The sequence below is a fragment of the Prosopis cineraria genome, unplaced genomic scaffold (assembly GCF_029017545.1).
Source record: "Prosopis cineraria cultivar Desert tree isolate PC_DT_omini unplaced genomic scaffold, ASM2901754v1 PC12, whole genome shotgun sequence".
Taxonomy (NCBI): Eukaryota; Viridiplantae; Streptophyta; class Magnoliopsida; order Fabales; family Fabaceae; genus Prosopis; species Prosopis cineraria.
The window spans coordinates 22350920-22371110 of record NW_026555343.1 but is presented as its reverse complement, the minus strand read 5'-3'; the positions used below and the strand labels follow the sequence as shown (position 1 = coordinate 22371110).

The 20191-nt window shown below is 31.7% G+C and overlaps 1 protein-coding gene across 1 annotated transcript; it reads right to left on the bottom strand.

Annotated features, from left to right (window-relative positions):
- Positions 1-8929: 8929 nt before the first annotated feature.
- On the bottom strand, positions 8930-9870 carry LOC129289663 (CASP-like protein 2D1). Its single transcript, XM_054926471.1, has 3 exons — positions 9633-9870; positions 9432-9546; positions 8930-9316 (listed from the first exon to the last, which is right to left on the bottom strand). The coding sequence occupies exons 1-3, from the start codon at positions 9767-9769 to the stop codon at positions 9053-9055; spliced, it is 516 nt and encodes a 171-aa protein (XP_054782446.1). The 5' UTR covers positions 9770-9870; the 3' UTR covers positions 8930-9052.
- Between the last annotated feature and the right edge of the window lie 10321 nt (positions 9871-20191).

Here is a 20191-nt window from a genome sequence, read left to right as displayed (position 1 = left end):
GAGCATTGAAATTGTGTTTTGTAATGTAAAGTGATATATATATATATATATATATGTTATGTATAAGAAAAAGTAAATTGTGAAAAGGGAACCTTAAATGGTTTGAGAAAGCATGATCTGATGGTGGGAGTTCACTCGAGTATAGGAGATGATAAAGACTATATAGCAAGGTTTCCTTAGTACCTTGTTAGGGTGCGATGTTGGAAACAATTCTCCTTAGTGCCTTGAAAGGTGCTATGTTAGAGAAGATCTCCTGAGTGCCTATTAAGGTATTTTGTTGGAGATGAGAGACTCCTTAGTATCTTTATGATACAGGTTGGAGTCAACGATGCCCCATTGTGTGTATTGGGGAGAAAACTACAGTCCATATTATGCGTTAGAACATCTTTAGCTGGGTAATTCTACCACTACAGGTAAGCTCAAGACTAATGAGAGTGTACATTGGTTTGAGATGAGCCTATGGTTTCATGTCGGGGTGATTTAAAAGTTTGGTTGGTAAAGATCATGCTAGTATTTTATATGATATGATGAAATATCTTGAGATAACACGAAATCATTTGGGATTGATGAAAAGTGAAAAATGAAATGTGATATGATATAAATACTACTTTATGAGGTTTTAATGGTATACTATGTTTACTTTCATATTGTTGCATGTAATAGTCAATAGGAATGAGTTATTCTGTTACTAAAATTTTTACCTCACCCCCGTGGTTACATGTTTACAGGATCAAGAAGTGATCAGGCCTAGGGAAGAGAGTCTGGATCGGCTTGAGTTGAGAAGCCATAGGTTGCATGCATGTATTGAATTGAGTTTTTGTGAAATCAAGCTCGAATTATGTGTATATGTGTTGTTTGAGATAAAAGGGCTTTTATTTGAATATGTTTGAGTTGAAGTGATTGTTTATATTGGTGAATCTTAAGCCAAAGGACAAATTATGAGGAAATGAGTAATTTGGAGGCTAAGATTGTATTGTGATTATGATTGGTGAGTCTTAAGCCAAGGGACAAATTATGATGAAATGAGTAATTTGAAGGCTAAGATTGTATTGTGATTATGATTTTATATGTATGAGTTGAGAAATAGCCAAGTGGGCTAAGTTATGCCAAGAAATGACATAGTATGTTAAGTTAGTGAATTGTAGAAATTGGCAGTAGAAGGGTCAAATTTTGATATATGAGCATGATTGTAATTAATTGTGGTCAATCAGGTATATTAGATCTTTTTAGACTTGATTCAAGGCCTACTGTGGTCTAATGAGAGTAATAGATTGATTTGAGCGCTTGAGTGCACAAAATTTTTAAAAAAGGTGACTTTTTACATTCGGGTGTCTAAATTTTGATCGGACCGTTAGATCGTGTCCAAACCTGTCTCATTAGTTAGCATACGAGCTAAGCTTTGTACGGGCGCTTGAATCACTTTGATCGAATGTCGTATGAGAAATTGGTGCACGCCAAAAATTCATTATTTTTGCTGTCAAAATGACAGCAGAAATTCAGACAGGTGCACCACAATATATGGAGGCACATGCCATGGTGCACTACACAAACAAGATGAGCGTGTGGCTCTGTGCCACATGTCGTAGCACACGGACCAAAATTCAGTTCTATTTTGTGTGTTGAATTACATGTAATTGAGATAGGAATGCTGGTGGGTTATGTCCACTATGTATTTGAGGAGTGTATGAATTATTTTCACTGTGTTTTCTCTGATTGAATTGAGATTTAATTGATTTTATAAAATAAGTCTTCGACTGGAACTTTTGAAAATAGAATTTGATTATTGTGAATGATATGAGATAATGGTAACACTGTAGTCTTCTCTTATATAAGGTGGATATAGGAGGAGGTTACAGAAAGAGTTAGGACCGACATGATGTGCCGTTGTTGTGAAATCTCTAAGTTTTGTGCAATGAACATTATTCTTGTGTATATTATGTATAAAAGTTGCCATAGGTTGCATACATATCTATAGTTATGAAATGTTGTAAATTTTGGTAAATCTTGACCTATACATGTGCAACTATGGTGAAATGAGGAATAGAGACTAATATTTAGTTGTGAACTTGTGCTGAATATATTGTGAATTAGAAGACACGAGAATTGTAGTGAAATTGTGGAAATATGACCAAACTAATGTGTTTGGTGAAATGTTGTGAAATGAGAAATGAGCTATTGATCAGCCAAATTTTGATTTGTGTGTATATATGTTATAAAATGTGGTTAATCAGGTGGATTAGATCCTTTTGGACTTGGTTTAAGGCCTAGAATGGTCTAATGAGATAATGTAATCGATTTGAGCGCTTGGGTGCGCAAAATTTTAAAAAAAGTAACTTTTCACACCTGGGTGTCTAAATTTAATTGGACCATTAGATCGTATCCAAACTTATCTCATTGGTTACCTTATGGAATAAGCTTTGTGTGGGAGCTTAAGCTACTCTAATCAAAGGTCGTATATGAAAACAGCACACATTGGAAGTTTACCATGCGAATTGTCATATGACAACTGTAAAAACAATCATATGCACTACGGCACATTGGGTGCCACGCTATAGCACATGACACAGAGAAGACCTGCTCATGGCTCCATGCCACATGCTACGATACATGTGATGCACACCACGACGCATGGCTCAGTTTTTGACTTTATAATGTTGTTTTTATGGCATGCAATAAGTATAATGAATACATGTGTTTAGTTTATGCTGTATATTACTCTGATATGTTAAAGATTTTGATGATTTTGAAAATCAAGTTTTGAATCCAAGCTTTTTAAACAAAGGATTTGAATACGATTTGGTTTCCTAATTGTGGTAATTAAGTTAACCCCTCCTAATGTCAGGTAGATGTTGGGAGAGGCTACACTCCTCATCCCATTTTCACTCTTATATTAGATTAAAAATGCTAGATTGATCTAAACCCTTGCTATATGGGATTATATCATCAACAGTGCAACATTCAAAAACTTAAAATATGGAAAAATTGACTAATTAAGGGATAAATTAGTTAAAAAATATGATTAATTTATTTAATTATATTTTTTGGGTTGTTAATTAGCTTTTTGGGTCATATTTGGCTCTAAATTGAGTTAGGATGGAAGTCGGATCAAGTGAGGTGGCATCGGGGGGAGCAAAATCAACATTTTGCTTGCTACGTCGTGAGTCGCGGCTTGTGTGGCATGTGCTGCGGCGCAAGGCACAATAAGAAATTTAAAATTTCAAAAATGATCAGAAAATGACAGCTTTTATGATGGAAAACCTAAAACATGAAAGGGGCAACATTGGGCACTACTAGAGCATCATTTTGGGAGGCTTTTGAAGACAAATTGAGCCTTCAAACTCTTGAGTAAGTTTCCTACCTTTCTCCTCTACCTTTTCATCTCATTTTTCATGAGATTTAGAAGTGGGAGAATTTGCTCTGATTGGATTAAGCTATAAGTCTATGTTTTGAAGGTTTCTATTGACTCTAAAGGTTTGATTTAGGTTTATTAATCTTGGATATGTGGTAATATGAAGCTACTTTGTTGTTTGGTGAAAGTTGGATCAAGCCCTAACTTGATCATGGAGTTTTGAAGTGTGATAAGTTGAGATATTAAGTGTTATGTTGTGAGAGAGTTAGAGGGAGGCTTACAGGGATTGTGTGAACAAATTCTAATCTTAACAAGCCTCTTTGTTGAGAATATGAGTGAGAAGTGGGAGAATTGGGAGGTTATTGATAGCTAATAGTGCTTGTGTTAGTTGAAAATTAACATATAGTACTTGTTGATGTAGATTGTAGTGTGGGAAGACTTACCTTGACACAAGAAGAGATTTAGTACCACGGATAACCCTTTTAGTAACAAAAGGGTTGAGGTAATTAGACAATTTACATTATTTATTACCTTATATAAGTTATTCTCAAGTTGTTCTTGCATGATTTGTTATGTATATATGTATGAATTTTGTAAAAGTTAACTATTTTAGATAATGAGTGGAGCATTGATTTGTAAAATGTCATGTTTTTGAATTAAGTAGTAATATTCATTATATTGGTTTAGAAAGTATTTTATACATGGTCAAGTGGAGATATGTAGTGAAATATAGCATACTAGAGGGTGGGAGGTCACCCTAGTAGAGTTAGTAAAGATTAAGTCCATATGATACTGCGGCACCTCAAGATGCCAGGTGCAGCACTTACTCTCCTTAATGCCCAAAAATGGGTATGGCATTGAAGACTTACTCTCCTTAGTACCCAAAAGGGTGCGGAGTTGGAGAATATGCTCCTTAACATTCGTAGGATGCAATGTTGGAGTAACGACACCCCAATTACTTGTAATAAGGGGAACCATTAGTTCAGAAATGGTTTATTGTAACCTTGGCTGGGTAGTCCTACTATGGATGGTGAGCTTAAGGACCATACATGTGGTTTAGTTCTGTGAAATAGCCTACCGGTTTAGTTGGGAGTATTAGAGGCTGGATGGTTAGGGATCATGCATGTAACTTATGGTGATTTTATATGGTGTGTTTATTTTACTTATTTTAAGGCTTGTTTATAACTTGGCATGTTAATCAATGTTAATCAATAACATAGATTATCTTATTTACTAAAATTTTTACCTCACCCCATGGTTGTCATTTTACAGGTTCTACTACTAAGACTGAGCCAGGGAAGGAATCGGGTAAGGGCTAGCATACTTGCTACAATCTCATTGTAAAGCTCAATTTTATTTTGAGTCATGTACATAAACTTATATGGATGAGATTATATATTGCCAACTAGGAATGTATATCATTTTGATTGGTTGCACTTGTTTCACACTGTGTTATTTTGTATTTTAACCCAATATTGTATATGATGTGAATATGTGGCAATTTTTGTGGTGATAGGCTAAAATACTTTTACAAGTGCAAGGAATGTTTTATCTTTGCGGTGACAATGTATATGTAATGTATTATGTGGCAATAGAGGCCAAATAGTATATATGGTGTTGATTTGGTATTTTGGCCATATTAGGCGAAATGGCCATTGAGTGGCCAAATTTTGTGTTTGGTATATTTTGTGTGTTTGAATGCTCACTCAAGTGTATTTTGATCCATTGGACTTGGTTCAAGCCTCACAATGGGTTAATGGTATAAGTTATGAGTTTTGAGTACTTGGATACTTGAAAATCATTTAAAAAACTGACTTTTGCATCCGAGCATCTAAAATTATCATACAGTGTTGGATTATAACGAAACTTATACCATTAGTTAGCTTATTGAATAAGCTTCGCGTGGGCATTTGAATAACTCCAATCGAACATCGATGCGAAAATGACGATTGTTCGAAGTTCGTCCAGAAAAGCTATCATGACAGTATTGCTATCATGGACACGTGTGCCGCAGCGCATTTCGCGCAAGCCACGGCGCATGGTACAATGAGAAAACTTATCTTTCTGTGCCACATGCTACAGCGTATGGACCATGAGCTGCGGCGTATGGACCATGAGCTGCGGCGTATGGACCATGAGTTGCGGCGCATGGACCAAAACGCTCAAAAATGATATTTTTGGCCCTATTTTGATGTATTTTGCTTCCCAAAACTTTTTCATGCTTCCAATACCTTTATAAATTATTAAATTTGAGCTCAAACTACAAATTTGAAAGGGTTTTTATGGGATCCCAAATATTTGACAATTATTTCTAAAAATTATTAGTTTTAACCCTTATATCTATAATGTGAACTTAGGAGAAAATCCTTACTCCTAATGATGATTGTTTGTTGTGATTGTGTGGTAAATTTTGATAATGTCAAGATAGACATTACAAATAACAGCCTCACGTGTACTTTGGCATGCCTTTGCCATATTTATTTAATATGATTGTGTATCCTAGGTCTTGAACTCGAGATCACATGATGAGCTAATTTAACTTCTTCGATTAGTTTAACCAAATGCTCTTCGTAAAATAAACAAATAATTTAAATTTTTATAATTTAACCTGCTCAATTTATAACTGCAAGCAAATAAATAAAAATTATAATTTATAAAAGAATTCATTAAGAATATGAAGCAGGTCAAATTTCAATAGTTTAAATTTATTTCTTTTTCTTATATGATAATTATTTTATAAAAAAATTAAATTTGTTGGTAAAAAAAATTAAATATGAACCATTTATTTTATTGTTCAAGGGCGAAGATGAGATAAGGAAAAGAAAAGAAGAAAGAAGATTAGGAGAGGATGCGTTTTCATGTCTTTTCTCTTCATCGGAGTAACCACGTTCATGTCACATGGGAAAAATTACATGTGTGGCATGAGAAATTTACAAATTTGCATCCCTCATTCATGGTATTTTGAACCTTCTATATCCAATAAAAAAAATATTTGAGTCCAAATTTAAAGGATCAAGGATAAAAATATTTTAAAATTTTTTTAAATAAGCACTTAATAGCTTTAGAGTAATGTTTAAAAATAAAATAATATTATTCTATTGTTAAATTTAAATAACGTTGACTGTTAAAATAAAAATTTGACCATTGAAATTTCCGCCAGAAATGTTTTCATGATATGTTGTGGACTGTTGTGCCTCTCTCTCCACTTCCCCATCTCTACCTTGCTTTGTTGTTCTTGATTACTCCACGTCCCATCTCTTTCAAACTCATTCTTCATTTTAACAAGCCCATTTGAAAAGTCTACACCATTTTCTTACCCATTTACTAATCTCTCATCAAAAACCTCGCTTGTATTGTTAGATAATTAGATCCGTTTGTTTGTCACTCTAACTATGCAGTGCTGTATCGTAGCAAGGCTGAAAACCCAACCTTTATGGTTCAGTGTTCTTTTCGTCTTGGGTTTTCTCACCTTTCTATGAATTTTCCTAACTTTTCTCTAATGGGTCTATCTCAATATTCCCACTGTCGGCAATGCTTTTTTGAAGAATCAGAAAAGGGTCGATTTAGGAAGATGGGTGAGTGAGAGAAGGGCCGAGGTTGAGGATGAAGATAAGCACCTGGTAAAATCATATCTCACGGAAACACGGTACCCCCTCTCTCTCTCTCTCTCTCTCTCTCTCTCTCTCTCTAGTTTCCCAAGAACTAGACGGATCCCAAAAATCGAGTGTTGTTCGATGGCTTGAGGTGTGACCGAAGCCTCTCCAGAAAGATTGGAGATTTTTAAGAGCACGACTTCTTCTTCTAGTCTTCAAACCCAAATTGGAGCTAGACCTCCTCAACCTCGAATTGGATTCTGGAAATGAAACCTTAGCATTTGGATCGGAGCTAGATCTCGTCAAATAGAAGGAAGGTGTGAAAGAACTCGTTGATAAGCCCAAACCCACATGTCGAAGAACCACATTCAAGCTGGATCTTGATTGCTTGTTATATTACTCTTAGTCAAGATTCTTAAGTGCAGATTGAGCGTGGGTACTAAAGCAATCCATCCCTCTTCTACAATCTTCCTCGCTGGTTTTGTTTTCTTGATAAACCTGAATCGGAAATGATTGTGGGAAGGCCAGAAGGGTATTTGTTGCCATGTGGCTTGCCACATCAGATTTTTCAATCCTCTTTTGGTCAACGTTACTTAAACATTGGTTACAACTTTTGGTCAACGTTACTTAAACATTGGTTACAAATTAAAAAAGGGTAACATTACTCCAGTTTAACAATTCTGAGGCAACATTATTTTTCCTAAAAAATAAGAATACTGAGTGTTTCTTTTAAACAAAATTTTTAAACATTTTTCTCTCTTAACCCAAATTTAAATTTTATATCAACATTCTCAACATATTTTTAACCAAAAAATTTTAATATATTGTTTTTAATGTAATTAATTTTTTAATTATTAATTTTTAAATTACATTGCCTTGTTTCCCTTCTTGGCTCCGCAGCTGGTAGATCGTCATTCTATCATTTGACCAGGTCATATTGAAACCCTTTCATTTTTTTTTTTAACTCTCATGTCATTTTTCATGTACGTTTGATTTTCAGTTTGTAAAAATTTTATTTGGTAAAAATTTATTTGATAAAAGTCAGTTGTTGTAACGAAATTTATGTTTAGATATATTTTTTTAAAAGTCAGTTTGATACATTGAAAGTTATTTAATTTATAATAATGAAACATACTTTTGAATGTACAATTATTAAAAAAGACATTAATTTATAATGATTTATAATTTTTATTATACAAATGTAATATATTTAAAATATTTAAAAAATATAATAAAAATTTTAAATAACATAAATTTTGATCTATAAAACTAAAAATTTAATATCTAGTTATTTATATTTTTTAATTTATAATTTTAAAAGATGTAATAAAAATTTTTATTACACATTAATGTTAAAAACTAACATAATTAATTATTCAATTTATAATACTAAAAAAATTAATACCTAATTATTATTATTAAAATAATAATTATATTTTTAATAAATTAACTATTTTTTAAATAAAAGAATAAGAGATTAAATTTAGGGTAGTATTGTCAAATAATATTTAACTTTTCAAATTCACTTTCAAAAGTTTCAATTAATTACGTTTTAAAAATTAACTTTCAGTTACTGTTTGAATGTATTTTGAGAATATGCTTTTTTATAAAATATTTTAGCTAAATAATTTATAATTTTTTAAAAATAAAATTTTACAAAACCAAATCAACCTTTCTCTTTGGCTTTTGGTTTTTTTTTTTTTTTTTTTTTTTTTGTTTTTTTTTTGGGCCAGCGCCTCTTATTCGCTACATTTACGCCTTTTCCTTCGTTTCGCTCCCAGAGCCGCGAGAGAAAGAAAGAGAGACGAACTACTGAACTCTGTATCGGGATTAATGTCCCTTAATTGCTAAAAAATTCGTCTTTGAGTTCACATTTGAATAGCGAACATCACCATGAATTTTTATTAAAATAAAAAAAGTATATTTCGATCATTCAAATTAATACAGGACAAATTAGATTTCCTTTCATAAAGAAGTACCCATGTGATTCATTCTCCTAGGCATCCTCTGTTTTTATATACTTGAGCCACAATGGAACCCCTCTTCATTCTAATTAATTCATAACCTAGCTACAATCACAGACACAGCAAGTCTATATCTTCTTTCAAAACTAAGTTCTCAATTGTTCCTCCGCTTTAAAGTTAGCACAAGGAGGCTCAAACAAGGAAAATGCTCTGTAATCTGAAATTACAGCTAAGACCAAGAAGCAACAAAGAGCCAAGAAATGGAAGATCAAAGCCAACTTCACTTTGCTGCAAAATCTTCCATACGATTCGCAAGCTTGGCTCCATGAAACCTCCTTATCACCATTGTAAGCTAAGTAATATATTTCCATTGCTGCTGCAACTGATGTAACCATCACATATGCTATAATCTGCAAAATTCATCAGTTCTTTCAAGCTTTAGGTTTCAGATAATCAGAACTAGTTATACTGATATTCTATGATCTCCATAGAATCAGCAAATGGGCACACAGAGAAACATGAAACCTGATCTGAGAGGAAGAAAATCCAAGATTTAGAAACAGTACGATTGACAACCCATGAGAAAACTGCAGCGAGAAGAGCATAAATAGCACAGATGGCACTCACACAGACCATATACCTGTCGTAATTAAGCAAATCTTTAAGCAAAGTTTCAGGACAGAAATTAATGGAGATCATGAAGAAATGAATCTTCAATATTCTTACTTGAGACCAGAGAGGCTGGAATACTTGAGTACTCCATAGTCGCTGTTATCCTGCTCGTTAGTCACCGTCATCCATATGGATGCTACTGAGAGTGGCACTACACAGAGCCTAAGAGAAGAATCAAGGAGCTTAAGCATTGGACTCGGATGAACGAAACTGGACTATTCTCAATGGAATGGGATTGATAATGATCGCTTTTTCAAATAAATAAGTAAAGTGACAAAGTGGTGCTGTGATGATGATAAGATGGTGGTCGTGAAAATGTAGATCGGATTGGTTGGGAGAGATAATGATGATTTTTTGGTCAGTGGGGAAGGTAAGAATAGTGGGCATCGCTTTATTCAGGGAAAAAAAAATGATATTACTTGTTGGTAGGTGTAAATGTGCAGTGCAAAAAATGGGATGGATGGTTCCACGTGGCAATGCCTTCTTTGCCTTTTTTTCCCCCTGAAAGTCAAAAAGAAAAGTTATGTTCTGATGGTAAATCTTTCTACAATTTTTTAATGAAATCATATGTGAATTAGTTTAATCAATAAATAAATATTGAAAATAAATATATGAATTTTAAAATCTGATGGTAAATCTTTCTACAATTTTTTAATGAAATCATATGTGAATTAGTTTAATCAATAAATAGATATTGAAAATAAATATATGAATTTTAAAATATTTAAAAAATTAATGTTATAATCTTTATCAGAAAAGCTATTAAAAAAATAGAAAAGCTTTTATTTAATTTGAGATAGAAAAATGCTTGAAAACTTTATTAATATTATATGTTATAAATGAAAACTCAATCTTTTTACATGAATTATATTTACACTCAAACCTACCCTAACCCTTTTTTCGAGAGAAGGGTTACTCGCCCACACCACGTGCACATACGTTATATATATATATATATATATATATTCTATTCAATATTATAAATAAGACATATTTTCAAAATATCTTGTTTAAAAGTATAAAATATTTTGAGTAATTAAAAAACCTTATTATATATTAAGAATAAACATAAAAATAATATGTAATTTTAAAGAGAATTAATATATAATTAATTTATTAAAAATGAAATTTAATAAAAAATATTTTTTAATAATAAATAAGCAAAAAAAAAACATATTTTTCATACATGGCCCCTTGGTTGATCCCACAACCTTTCATTGTTAAAAAAAGTGTAAGCTGTGATTTGAGCTATAAGTGCGCAATATAAAAGTATACATGCGCAAACAGTGACAACATGCGGTCTAGAACTATATAGATCTTCTTTCTTTCTTTCTTTCTTTCTTTTTTTGGCCTAAATAGAACCATATTGATTGGTGTTTATGGATTTCAAGCTCAAGAAGGGAATGTTAAAGCAGCCTTCAGAGTTTATTATTTATAGGTGTCCAAACAATTTGGGAAGCATTATTATTTTCGAAAGAACCTCACGAAGCTGTAATGATGACGCAATACTCCACTAAACTAAACCTTACTATGTTTTACCTTTATTTCCAATAAATATATATATATATATATATATAATTTGAGAGTCTGATTCAAAACACACACTCTCAAATTAAATATTAAAATTTTAAATTTATTTAAATAAATTTCAAAATAGAAAATAATTTTGAAATTTTTATTTATATTTCTTATAAACTTTAAACATTTTCATTAAATTATGATTCTTATTTTGTTTAAGTTTAGACGAAGAATTATACTTTATAAGGACTATATTTTAAAACTTCTTACTATTACAGTTAGGCTTCACTCCAAACTATCACTGCAATATTTCTCACCTAGGAACAGCCAAAAAATGTTGTTATAGGCGTCAAAATTATGCCTAAAGGTGTAGGCGCAATTGTTTTCTTAGTAACGTATTGCAACATTATAAGAATTTTTGTGAAAATATAAAATAAGCAAAATATAATATTTCTTAATTTCGCCACTTAGAATCTAGCCCTTCCCCCTTTTAGGAGCAATTAGGTCATCCTAATCACTCTTCAACACCATTATCATATAAGACAAAATATTATATTTGTAGATAATTTTTTTAATATAAACTTTGAATCTATCTAATTAATAAATTAAAAATTAATAAAATATATTGAAAAAATTATCAAAAATCGAAGTGAATATTTTTTATGTATGTAAAAACAATAGGCATCAATTCTTATAAATGTTGCAAAAAGGTAACATTTATTGTTTTGTTGGCTATTAGAAAAAATGAATAGTTTTAGAAAGATATATGGGCAAATTATCTCTTGAACTTTATATCTAGTAGTATCATAGACTCTAAACTTATTTATTCCACAAATTGTTCTCTTAATTTTTGAAAATGCTGCAATTTGACACTTGTCATTAACAAAAGTTAACTTTGATTGTTAGTTGATGTAACATTATGATTTTCTAGTCTTATGATTAGTTATTAATTAGGAATAAATTTATAATTGTGAAGCGATTAAGGTTCTGGGTGATAATGTGATGATTTGACTTATTAAAATGTTAAATGAACATATATGAGTGAGAGGATTACGTTTCGGGTCGAAGCAAGTGCGCATAGTGAGAATTCTTCCCATTGGGCCACATGCCCAACAAATGTTGCTTGCGCCGCGGTGCATGAACTAAAAAATAACCTCTTAAATCATGAAATTTGAGTGAAGTTCAGGAGAGAAAAATTGAAACACATGAAAGGAAGAGGATAAAGAGCTGACGTGTGCTAGGGCAAGCATTTCCACATCATTGGAGGGCACTTCTAATCAGGGTAAGCTATGTATAACACTTACCTTCCATTCTACCCAAATTTCTTTGAATATGAGTTGTAGAAAAATTAAATTAGAGAAATTTAAGGGGTTTGATTCTTATCCAATAGTAATAAAAATGTTTTCGGTAGTTACATTAGAGCTTTGTGACTAGTTTAGAATTAAACGATAGAGCTTTAAACCCGTAAGCTCAATTTGGCCCTAAATCAAGAGAGAAATGGGGTGAAAATCATGTTTAAGTGAAATGAGACTAGTTGAGGTGATGTAAAGTGATAATTGAGTAGTAATTGACCTAAAATAGATAAATAAAAAGGAATAGATGACTAAATGTAGCCATAAGTAGTAATTAAGTAGTTTTGGTCAATTTGGACTAAATGACTAATTGTGCCAATTGTGTATAGATTGGTATATTGTGTGTGTGAGTTGAGAAAGAAAGTTTGTGACGTGCTATAGTAGTAATTAAAATCCACGGGTAACATTTGTAATGATAGAAGGGTCAAATAACTGAATAACTTTTTCTATTTGTCTATTTTTTATAACCATGTGTGAGTATGCTATGTAGTGTATATAATTGTTTTAAACTGAGCATGTTTTATAGCATTAAATGTTTATTGCATAAAAATAGATTTTGGTTAAATAAGTAATGAAAATGTGTAATTTGATATAGAAATGTGTATATGTATATATATGAGTAAAGTGGTGACTGGGAACCTATGATTGATTCAAAAAGCATGATCATAGGGGTGGGAGTTCACCCATGTAAAGTATGGTAATAAGACTATATGGCATATTCTCTTTAGTGCCTAACGAGGTGCGGTGTTAGAGAAATATATCTCCTTAGTACCTTTCAAGATGCGGTGTTAGAAATTATTTCCTTAGTACCTATTGAGGTGCGATGTTAGAAATTTAGACTCCTTGGTGTCTGTGTGAAATAGTGTTGGAGTCAACAACACCCCATTATGTGTATTAGGAAAATCACAGTCCAAAAGTGTGATAGAACACCATGGGTCGGGTGATTCCACCACTAAAGGTGAGCTTTAGGCCAATAATAGTGTATATTGGTCTAAGGCAAGCCTATGGTTTTAAGTCAGGGTGATTTGAAAGTTCAATTGGTGGTGATCATGCTATATTTTATATAGGTGAAAAAATGGTGAAAAGTGAAAAATAAGAGGAAAAGGAAGTGATTTGACATACATGGTTATGATTTGAAATGAAACATCTGATCATGTTATGTTTAATGATATAATGTGCTATGCTTTTATATAATTGCATGTAATAGTCAATAATAGTGAGTTATTCCATTACTGAGATTTTTATCTCACCCCTATGGTTACATTTTTATAGGATAAAGCAGTAAACAGGGTAAGGGAAAAGAGTCAAGACTAGCATAGTGGTGCCGTTGTCATAGAAAGTCTCTGAGATTGTGTAATGAACCCAATTAATGTGAATTTTGTGTATGTGAGTTGTCATAGGGTTGCATGCATGATTTAAATGGCTATAATTTGTTGAATGTAGAGATTGTGGTGAATGTTATGAGTTTTGGTAAATATTAGCCCATATGTGGTATTATATGATGAAATGAGTGATTAGGACTAAAATTGAGCTATGAATATGTTAAGTGGTGAATTTGTGGTGATGTGTGGTGAGAAAGGACTAAGTGAGCTAAATTGTAACAAATTGTGAAATTTTGTGAAATATGAAAATACGTTGTTGAATGTTCAGATTTTGAGATACGTGTATATATGTGATGAAATGTGGTTAATCATACGTGTTAGGTCCTTTTGGACTTGATTCAAGGCCTTATATGGTCTAATTAGATAATGGGATCAATTTGAGTGCTTGGATCCATGAAATTTTTGTAAAAAGTGACTTTTTACACCTGATTGTCTAAATTTTGATTAGATCGTTAAATCATTTCCAAACTTATCTTATTAATTAGCTTATAAGATAAGCTTTGTGTGGGTATTTGAATCATTCTGATCGAATGTCATATGTGAAAACAACGCATGCCAGAAGTTCATCATTTCTGCTGTCAAATGACAATAGCAAATTTGAACTTGTATGCCACGGTGCATGGTGTCTCATGCTGCAGCACATGACATAAAGAAGGTCAAGCGTGTGGCTCTGTGCCACATGCCATGGCCATGTATTGCACGCCGCCACACATTGCCTATAACTTGACTTGATTTTGTAATGTGATGCATGCACAGATTGGTATAAATGCTTCCAACTTGTTTTCACTGTGTGTGCTCTGAAAATGTTACGATTTTAATGATTTTGAAAAACGAGTCTTAGGCCCAAACTTTTCAAACAAAATATTTGATTTAAGGTATGATTACATTGTGGTAATTGTATGGTGGCGATTAGTTAACCCTTCCTAATATCAAGTGGATATTGGGAAAGATTGCAATTGACGCTCTAAACTCCTTTCTGTAATTTTTTTTGTTCCTTGTATGTAATTATTGGTTCTTTATTGTCCTTTTTCTATAATTTTTGTATTCATTTTCTTTAACTAATGATTAAAGTTAACTTTTGTTAATGACAGGAGTCAAATTATAATATTTTTAAAAATTAAAGGAGTGGTTTGCAAAATAGATGAATTTAGGGGTTGTGATGCTACTAGACCTAAAGTTTATATAGTAATTTCTCATTTACCCATTTTAAAACATTGCAATAAAAGTAATTTTATAGGAAATAATTATTTTGTTGCCTGTTTAAAAATTTTAAATCAATAGTTAAAAATTGTTGCATACTCCACTTTAAGAGAAATACCAAATATTTGTTGTTTAGAGTAAGATCAATAGCAAAACTTGAAAAAATGTTGCTTATTCATATATTAAATAACATTCTCATAACTATTGCGGGGGGAAGTGCTGCAAAAGCAAAAATTGTTGTATTTATTTTTCCATGTGTCATCTTTAGTAAGTCAAACTCATAAGTAATTGTTGGCAAAAAAAAAATCATAAGTAATTACTAAAAAATAATTTCTTTGAAAAAATATTTTCATTTTTTCCAAACAAATTTCTTTTTAATCAAAATAAGTGTTTGCCGAACATTTTTTTTTTTTCTGGGCAGAGTTTGCTGAACTGTCATGTCAATCTACTACATTTAAGACAAATTGGCAAGTATGTATTATTAGAATGGAAAATTAAAGCTGCCAATCGGCAAAGAATAAGTTGCCCCACTGCTTAAAAATCCAACCCCTGCATAATTAGAAAAATCATTATGAGAGGAGTTAACAAAGAGAATTAAGAGCAAGAGCAAATTTGTAAACATTAATTTCTTCAATTATCTGCACCGGAGTAACGACTTTAAAAATAGGCTAGAAGATTTGGGCAGGTTGTTGAAGTAAGCATATGAAGGGTAGATTTAATAAATCTATTTATTATCAATCTAATCTAGATTTAATATGGAGGATTTAACTTAATATTAATTTTTTTTTATAATTTTTATATATTAACTATTCAGATATACTCTAAAAGAGTCTAAATTTTAGATTAATTTTTTATACAGTTTTTATAACATTTTATTTTGACAAATAAAATATTAAAACTTAAAATAATCTTATAACAGCCACTTTTAAAAAAAAATTTAAACACAAAATTACAAATTAAAAATTGACTTCCTGAAGAAATATTTTTTGGAAGTAGAAATTGGAAGGAGTATCTTAAAATTGACTGTTTTTTTTTTTTTTAACTTTTTAATGAATTCCTTGGGTCTTGTTTTTTGCGGCACCATGGGCCTCATATTTTAAGAAACACAAGTCACATTATTTTGGGCCAACTAAAAGTCCATGTAAGAGTAAACTGGGATATGACTTTTTCCTTTGGGCTACGAGACCAAACATCTCAGTTTGCAAACATTTGGTACAGCTTTTAATAAAAAACAATCCAAGTTAGGTTCTTTATAAATTTTCAAACCGAAGTGAATTAATTACAAGCAAAAAAGGAAAAGAAAGAAAAGAAAGAAGAAAGAAAGAAAAGAACTAAGCCGTCTCACAATCAAAAATTGACACTTTGACAGTACTGCAAATTGGTTATGCAAATGCAATAGAGATATGGAAGAAAATTGGGCTACGAGACCAAACATCTCAGTTTGCAAACATTGGGTACAGCTTTTAATAAAAAACAATCCAAGTTGGGTTCTTTATAAATTTTCAAACCGAAGTTAATTAATTACAAGCAAAAAAGGAAAAGAAAGAAAAGAAAGAAGAAAGAAAGAAAAAAACTAAGCCGTCTCACGAAAAAAAAATTGACACTTTGACAGTACTGCAAATTGGTTATGCAAATGCAATAGAGATATGGAAGAAAATTGGCAAAAATATACACAAACTCTGCTACAACTTTGAGAAATTTACACAGAACCCTCTCATATAAAGTTTAAAATTAACTTCCCTAAACTTTTTTTATTTATCATAGAATCCCCTATTGTTATGTTATTTCTTAATTATCTTACTAACAAGAGTTGCCATGTTATATTAATAAAAAAAAACCATGTAGCAGCTTATTGACATCCTACATAAGCAACTAATAACTTTATAAGAAATTTTTATCAATGTATTTTTTTCTTATTAGTTTTGCATTTTTTTAATTTTAAATAATAAATTTTTATTTATATGATTTTTTTTTCTTCAGTTGCATTAAAAGATAATTGAAATATTTTTTTAATATTAGGTGTCATGTTATCTCATTATTTTGATATGGCAAATTTCGTTAATAAAATAACAAAATGTTTTATAGCAAGGGCTTTAAAAATAAAAGATTAAGAGGATTAATTTTAAATATTTTGAAAGTAAGTTATATACAACTCTATAAAAATTTAGGAAAATTTTATATATTTTAGTCAAAAAAATATAAATTTGGGCCTCTCAAAATGAGAGAGACGAAATTAAGATATTGCTTCAACGGCTTATAACCATCATTAACGGCTTCATCAAGGAACTCCCGAAACTACGGCCCAAGTTTTCTGTTCCTTAAGTGACAACTATGACATCGTCCTTGGCCGGCGATTTCAAGTTGGCTATCTAGTTCTCGCTAATTAATGGAACTGGAATGTGCTTCCAACGCTACGCTCGAGTTTGACTTATTGGGTTTGAAATTTTTGGTACTTATATTTGGTTTAAAATATTAATTATTACTCCCTTTGTCTCAAATTATAAAGCATTTTTAAATACAATGATCCATATTGTTTGGATTAAAATTGAAACATCGCCTATAGAGAGTTATAAACTAAAATGGGCTGAGTAATTAAAGAGTTAAGCCCAATAAGCGATCTAAACGAAAGGGTCAATCTAGATTCCAAGAGAATAACTTAGTCAAATAAGCAGGGTCCTCGAATCCCTTAAGTCTCGAAGCCACAACTTAGATTGTTGGTATATAAAACCATAACCTCAACGAGTCCTGAATCTCAAGAAGACATGACCATTATTTATGAGTATCTTGGAGACATGAGCTGGCTGTTAAACAAAGGAACGCACTGTGAGTAGACTATGCCATGAATTTCATAGATTGTGCATAGTAAATCCCTGATATTTTGCAAGCACATTCCAAATTCCATGGGAGAAACCACCACAGCTTGATCATTATAAAATGAGGATTAAATCATAGAAAAAAGGAGGACAACAACATCGACCCAAACACTAAAATTTTTTCACATCTATAGTTCTTAGATTCATCAGATAGCTTTTACATATAGCTTTAATTTCATTTTGTCTATAGTTCTTAGATTCATGAGATAGCTTTTACGTATAGCTTTAATTTCATTTTCAATCTTGTAATTTTTAATGCTTTGTGATTCTTTAGCATTAATCAAACAATTGTTATTCCACTCTTGTGTATCTTTTACATCCAGGTAAATTATGGTAAGGGAGCCTGGGGACCATTTGTTATCAAGTGAGACTCAGCGTCTTTGGCACGCTTGGTAATTAATTGTTCCTAACGAACAATTTGTGGCATGGCTGGTGGAACTTTGTGTAGCAAAATGTTGAGGACTAGGAAGGATAAAAAGATTGATGAAACAGGTGCTAGTTTTGACAAGGCAGAAGAAAACTGTGCACCTATAAGGTCAAAACAATTGATACCTAACAATGAGATAGGTGGACATCGTAGGCACATAGCGTTGATGACAATGAGTAGTAGTAGTATGAGCCTTGGGTTGAAACCAAGAAATGAACAGGTAAACCCCCTAATTATATCAAACGGTCCAATAGTAGAAGTGCTACATGGAATTTAGGAGCGCATTACAAATAGAGGAGAATCAGAACTTCTTTGCTACCTTCTTAGAAATGTCAAAATGCAGAGAGAGAGAGAGAAAGATAGAAATCAGAAGTTCTTTCAAATTGTGCTTTCATATCTTGCATTCATTCATTACTCTTGAAAATAATTGTGAAAAGCTCTCATAAGTTTATAAGCTTTTAAGTGTATTCTTATATACTCTTTAAGAGTTTTCTACAAAAGCTTATCTTATTTTCTTAGAAATCTTGAAAAGAAATTTTTCAAGTGTTTGTAACAACTTGTTGGATTGTAGCAAGGTTTGTTAAGTAAATCAAGACAAGTTTAGTCTTGAGAATTGTACTATGGTGACAACCACCCATTGAAGCTTGTGATCTTAGTTGAAAATTTCAAGTGTGATCTTGAGGACTAGACATAGGCTAAGTTTGTAGCTGAACTAGTATAAATCTCATGTGTCTTATCTTTTTCCTTTACTCTTTAGTTCTTCTCTCTATTTAAGTGTTAAGAAATTTTTAAGTGTCACCCAATTCACCCCTTTAGTGCCAGTATATCTTAACACTTATATGGAAAGAGGAAGAAGTAGAAGTGGTTTGGGTCAAAGATAAGCCCTTCACAATAGTTACAGACTTCATAGATGCTAGGTACTATGACGCCAATGTGGGCCTTTTTACTTTTTAAAGGGTAGATCAGCAAGGGGCCTTAAGCAAAGTTTCTTCATCTCACTCAGTGTCACACTCGGAAATGCGACGCAAACGGCGGGAGAGCAGAGGTTCCGACCTTCGGAAGGAAGACCAGAGAAATGGGAGTCGCCACCAAGATTTTGAGGAAAATCTCGAAAAAACATTTAAAGATGGATAAGGATGATCTACGAAATCAGAGAATAGGTTCGAGAGTCGATTGAGTGTGGAGAAGGTGTTAGGTAACCCACAACACCTGTTCGTGAGAACGATTACCTAAAGTTTGTTGTGCTATGTTAATATGATTTTAAAATTATTTTAATTATTCTTTCTATATTCATGTGTTTGACATAAAAATGATAAGAATTAAGTGAGAAATATTTACTTATTTACGGGGAGAACTTGACTCATAATTTGGCTCTGAGGCCTACGTACCTTGTGATAGGGATCAAAGTCCATGTAGTTCGGGATTAAAATTTTGTTGGTGAAAATACTTTTTTTTTTGAAGAGAAATTAATTAGAAATAATTCATCATTTTGCAAATAAAATAATTTCTGAAATTTTTGATATGTGTGTTTTAAATTGCAAAAAGTAATTTAATTTCAATTATTTTCTCAATTTTTGAATTTTTGGAAAAGAAAAGGATTTAAAATTATTTTTTTATATTTTATAATTAAAAATTTAATCGCAGTTCCTATAGAGCCTTATTGGCTCATACGATAATGCAATCATTCTGAATATTTGCGGAGATTTCAAAATCTCTCACAATAAAAGAATTAAATTTATTTATATGTTAATAATAATTTATTCAAGCATGCATATATATGTTTTTAGAGAATTTTAATCATCATACCTGTAAAGCCTTATTGACTTTTACAGTAATATGATTATCCTAAATATCTATGGAG

Bases quoted from the DNA above. Each gene is read 5' to 3' on its own strand.
- LOC129289663 (XM_054926471.1), bottom strand. From the start codon at position 9,769: ATGCTTAAGCTCCTTGATTCTTCTCTTAGGCTCTGTGTAGTGCCACTC. The intron at 9,547-9,632 runs GTAAGAATATTG...TAATTACGACAG, and splicing joins TCCAGCCTCTCTGGTCTCAA to GTATATGGTCTGTGTGAGTG. The intron at 9,317-9,431 runs GTTTCATGTTTC...TGAATTTTGCAG, and splicing joins TTTTCTTCCTCTCAGATCAG to ATTATAGCATATGTGATGGT.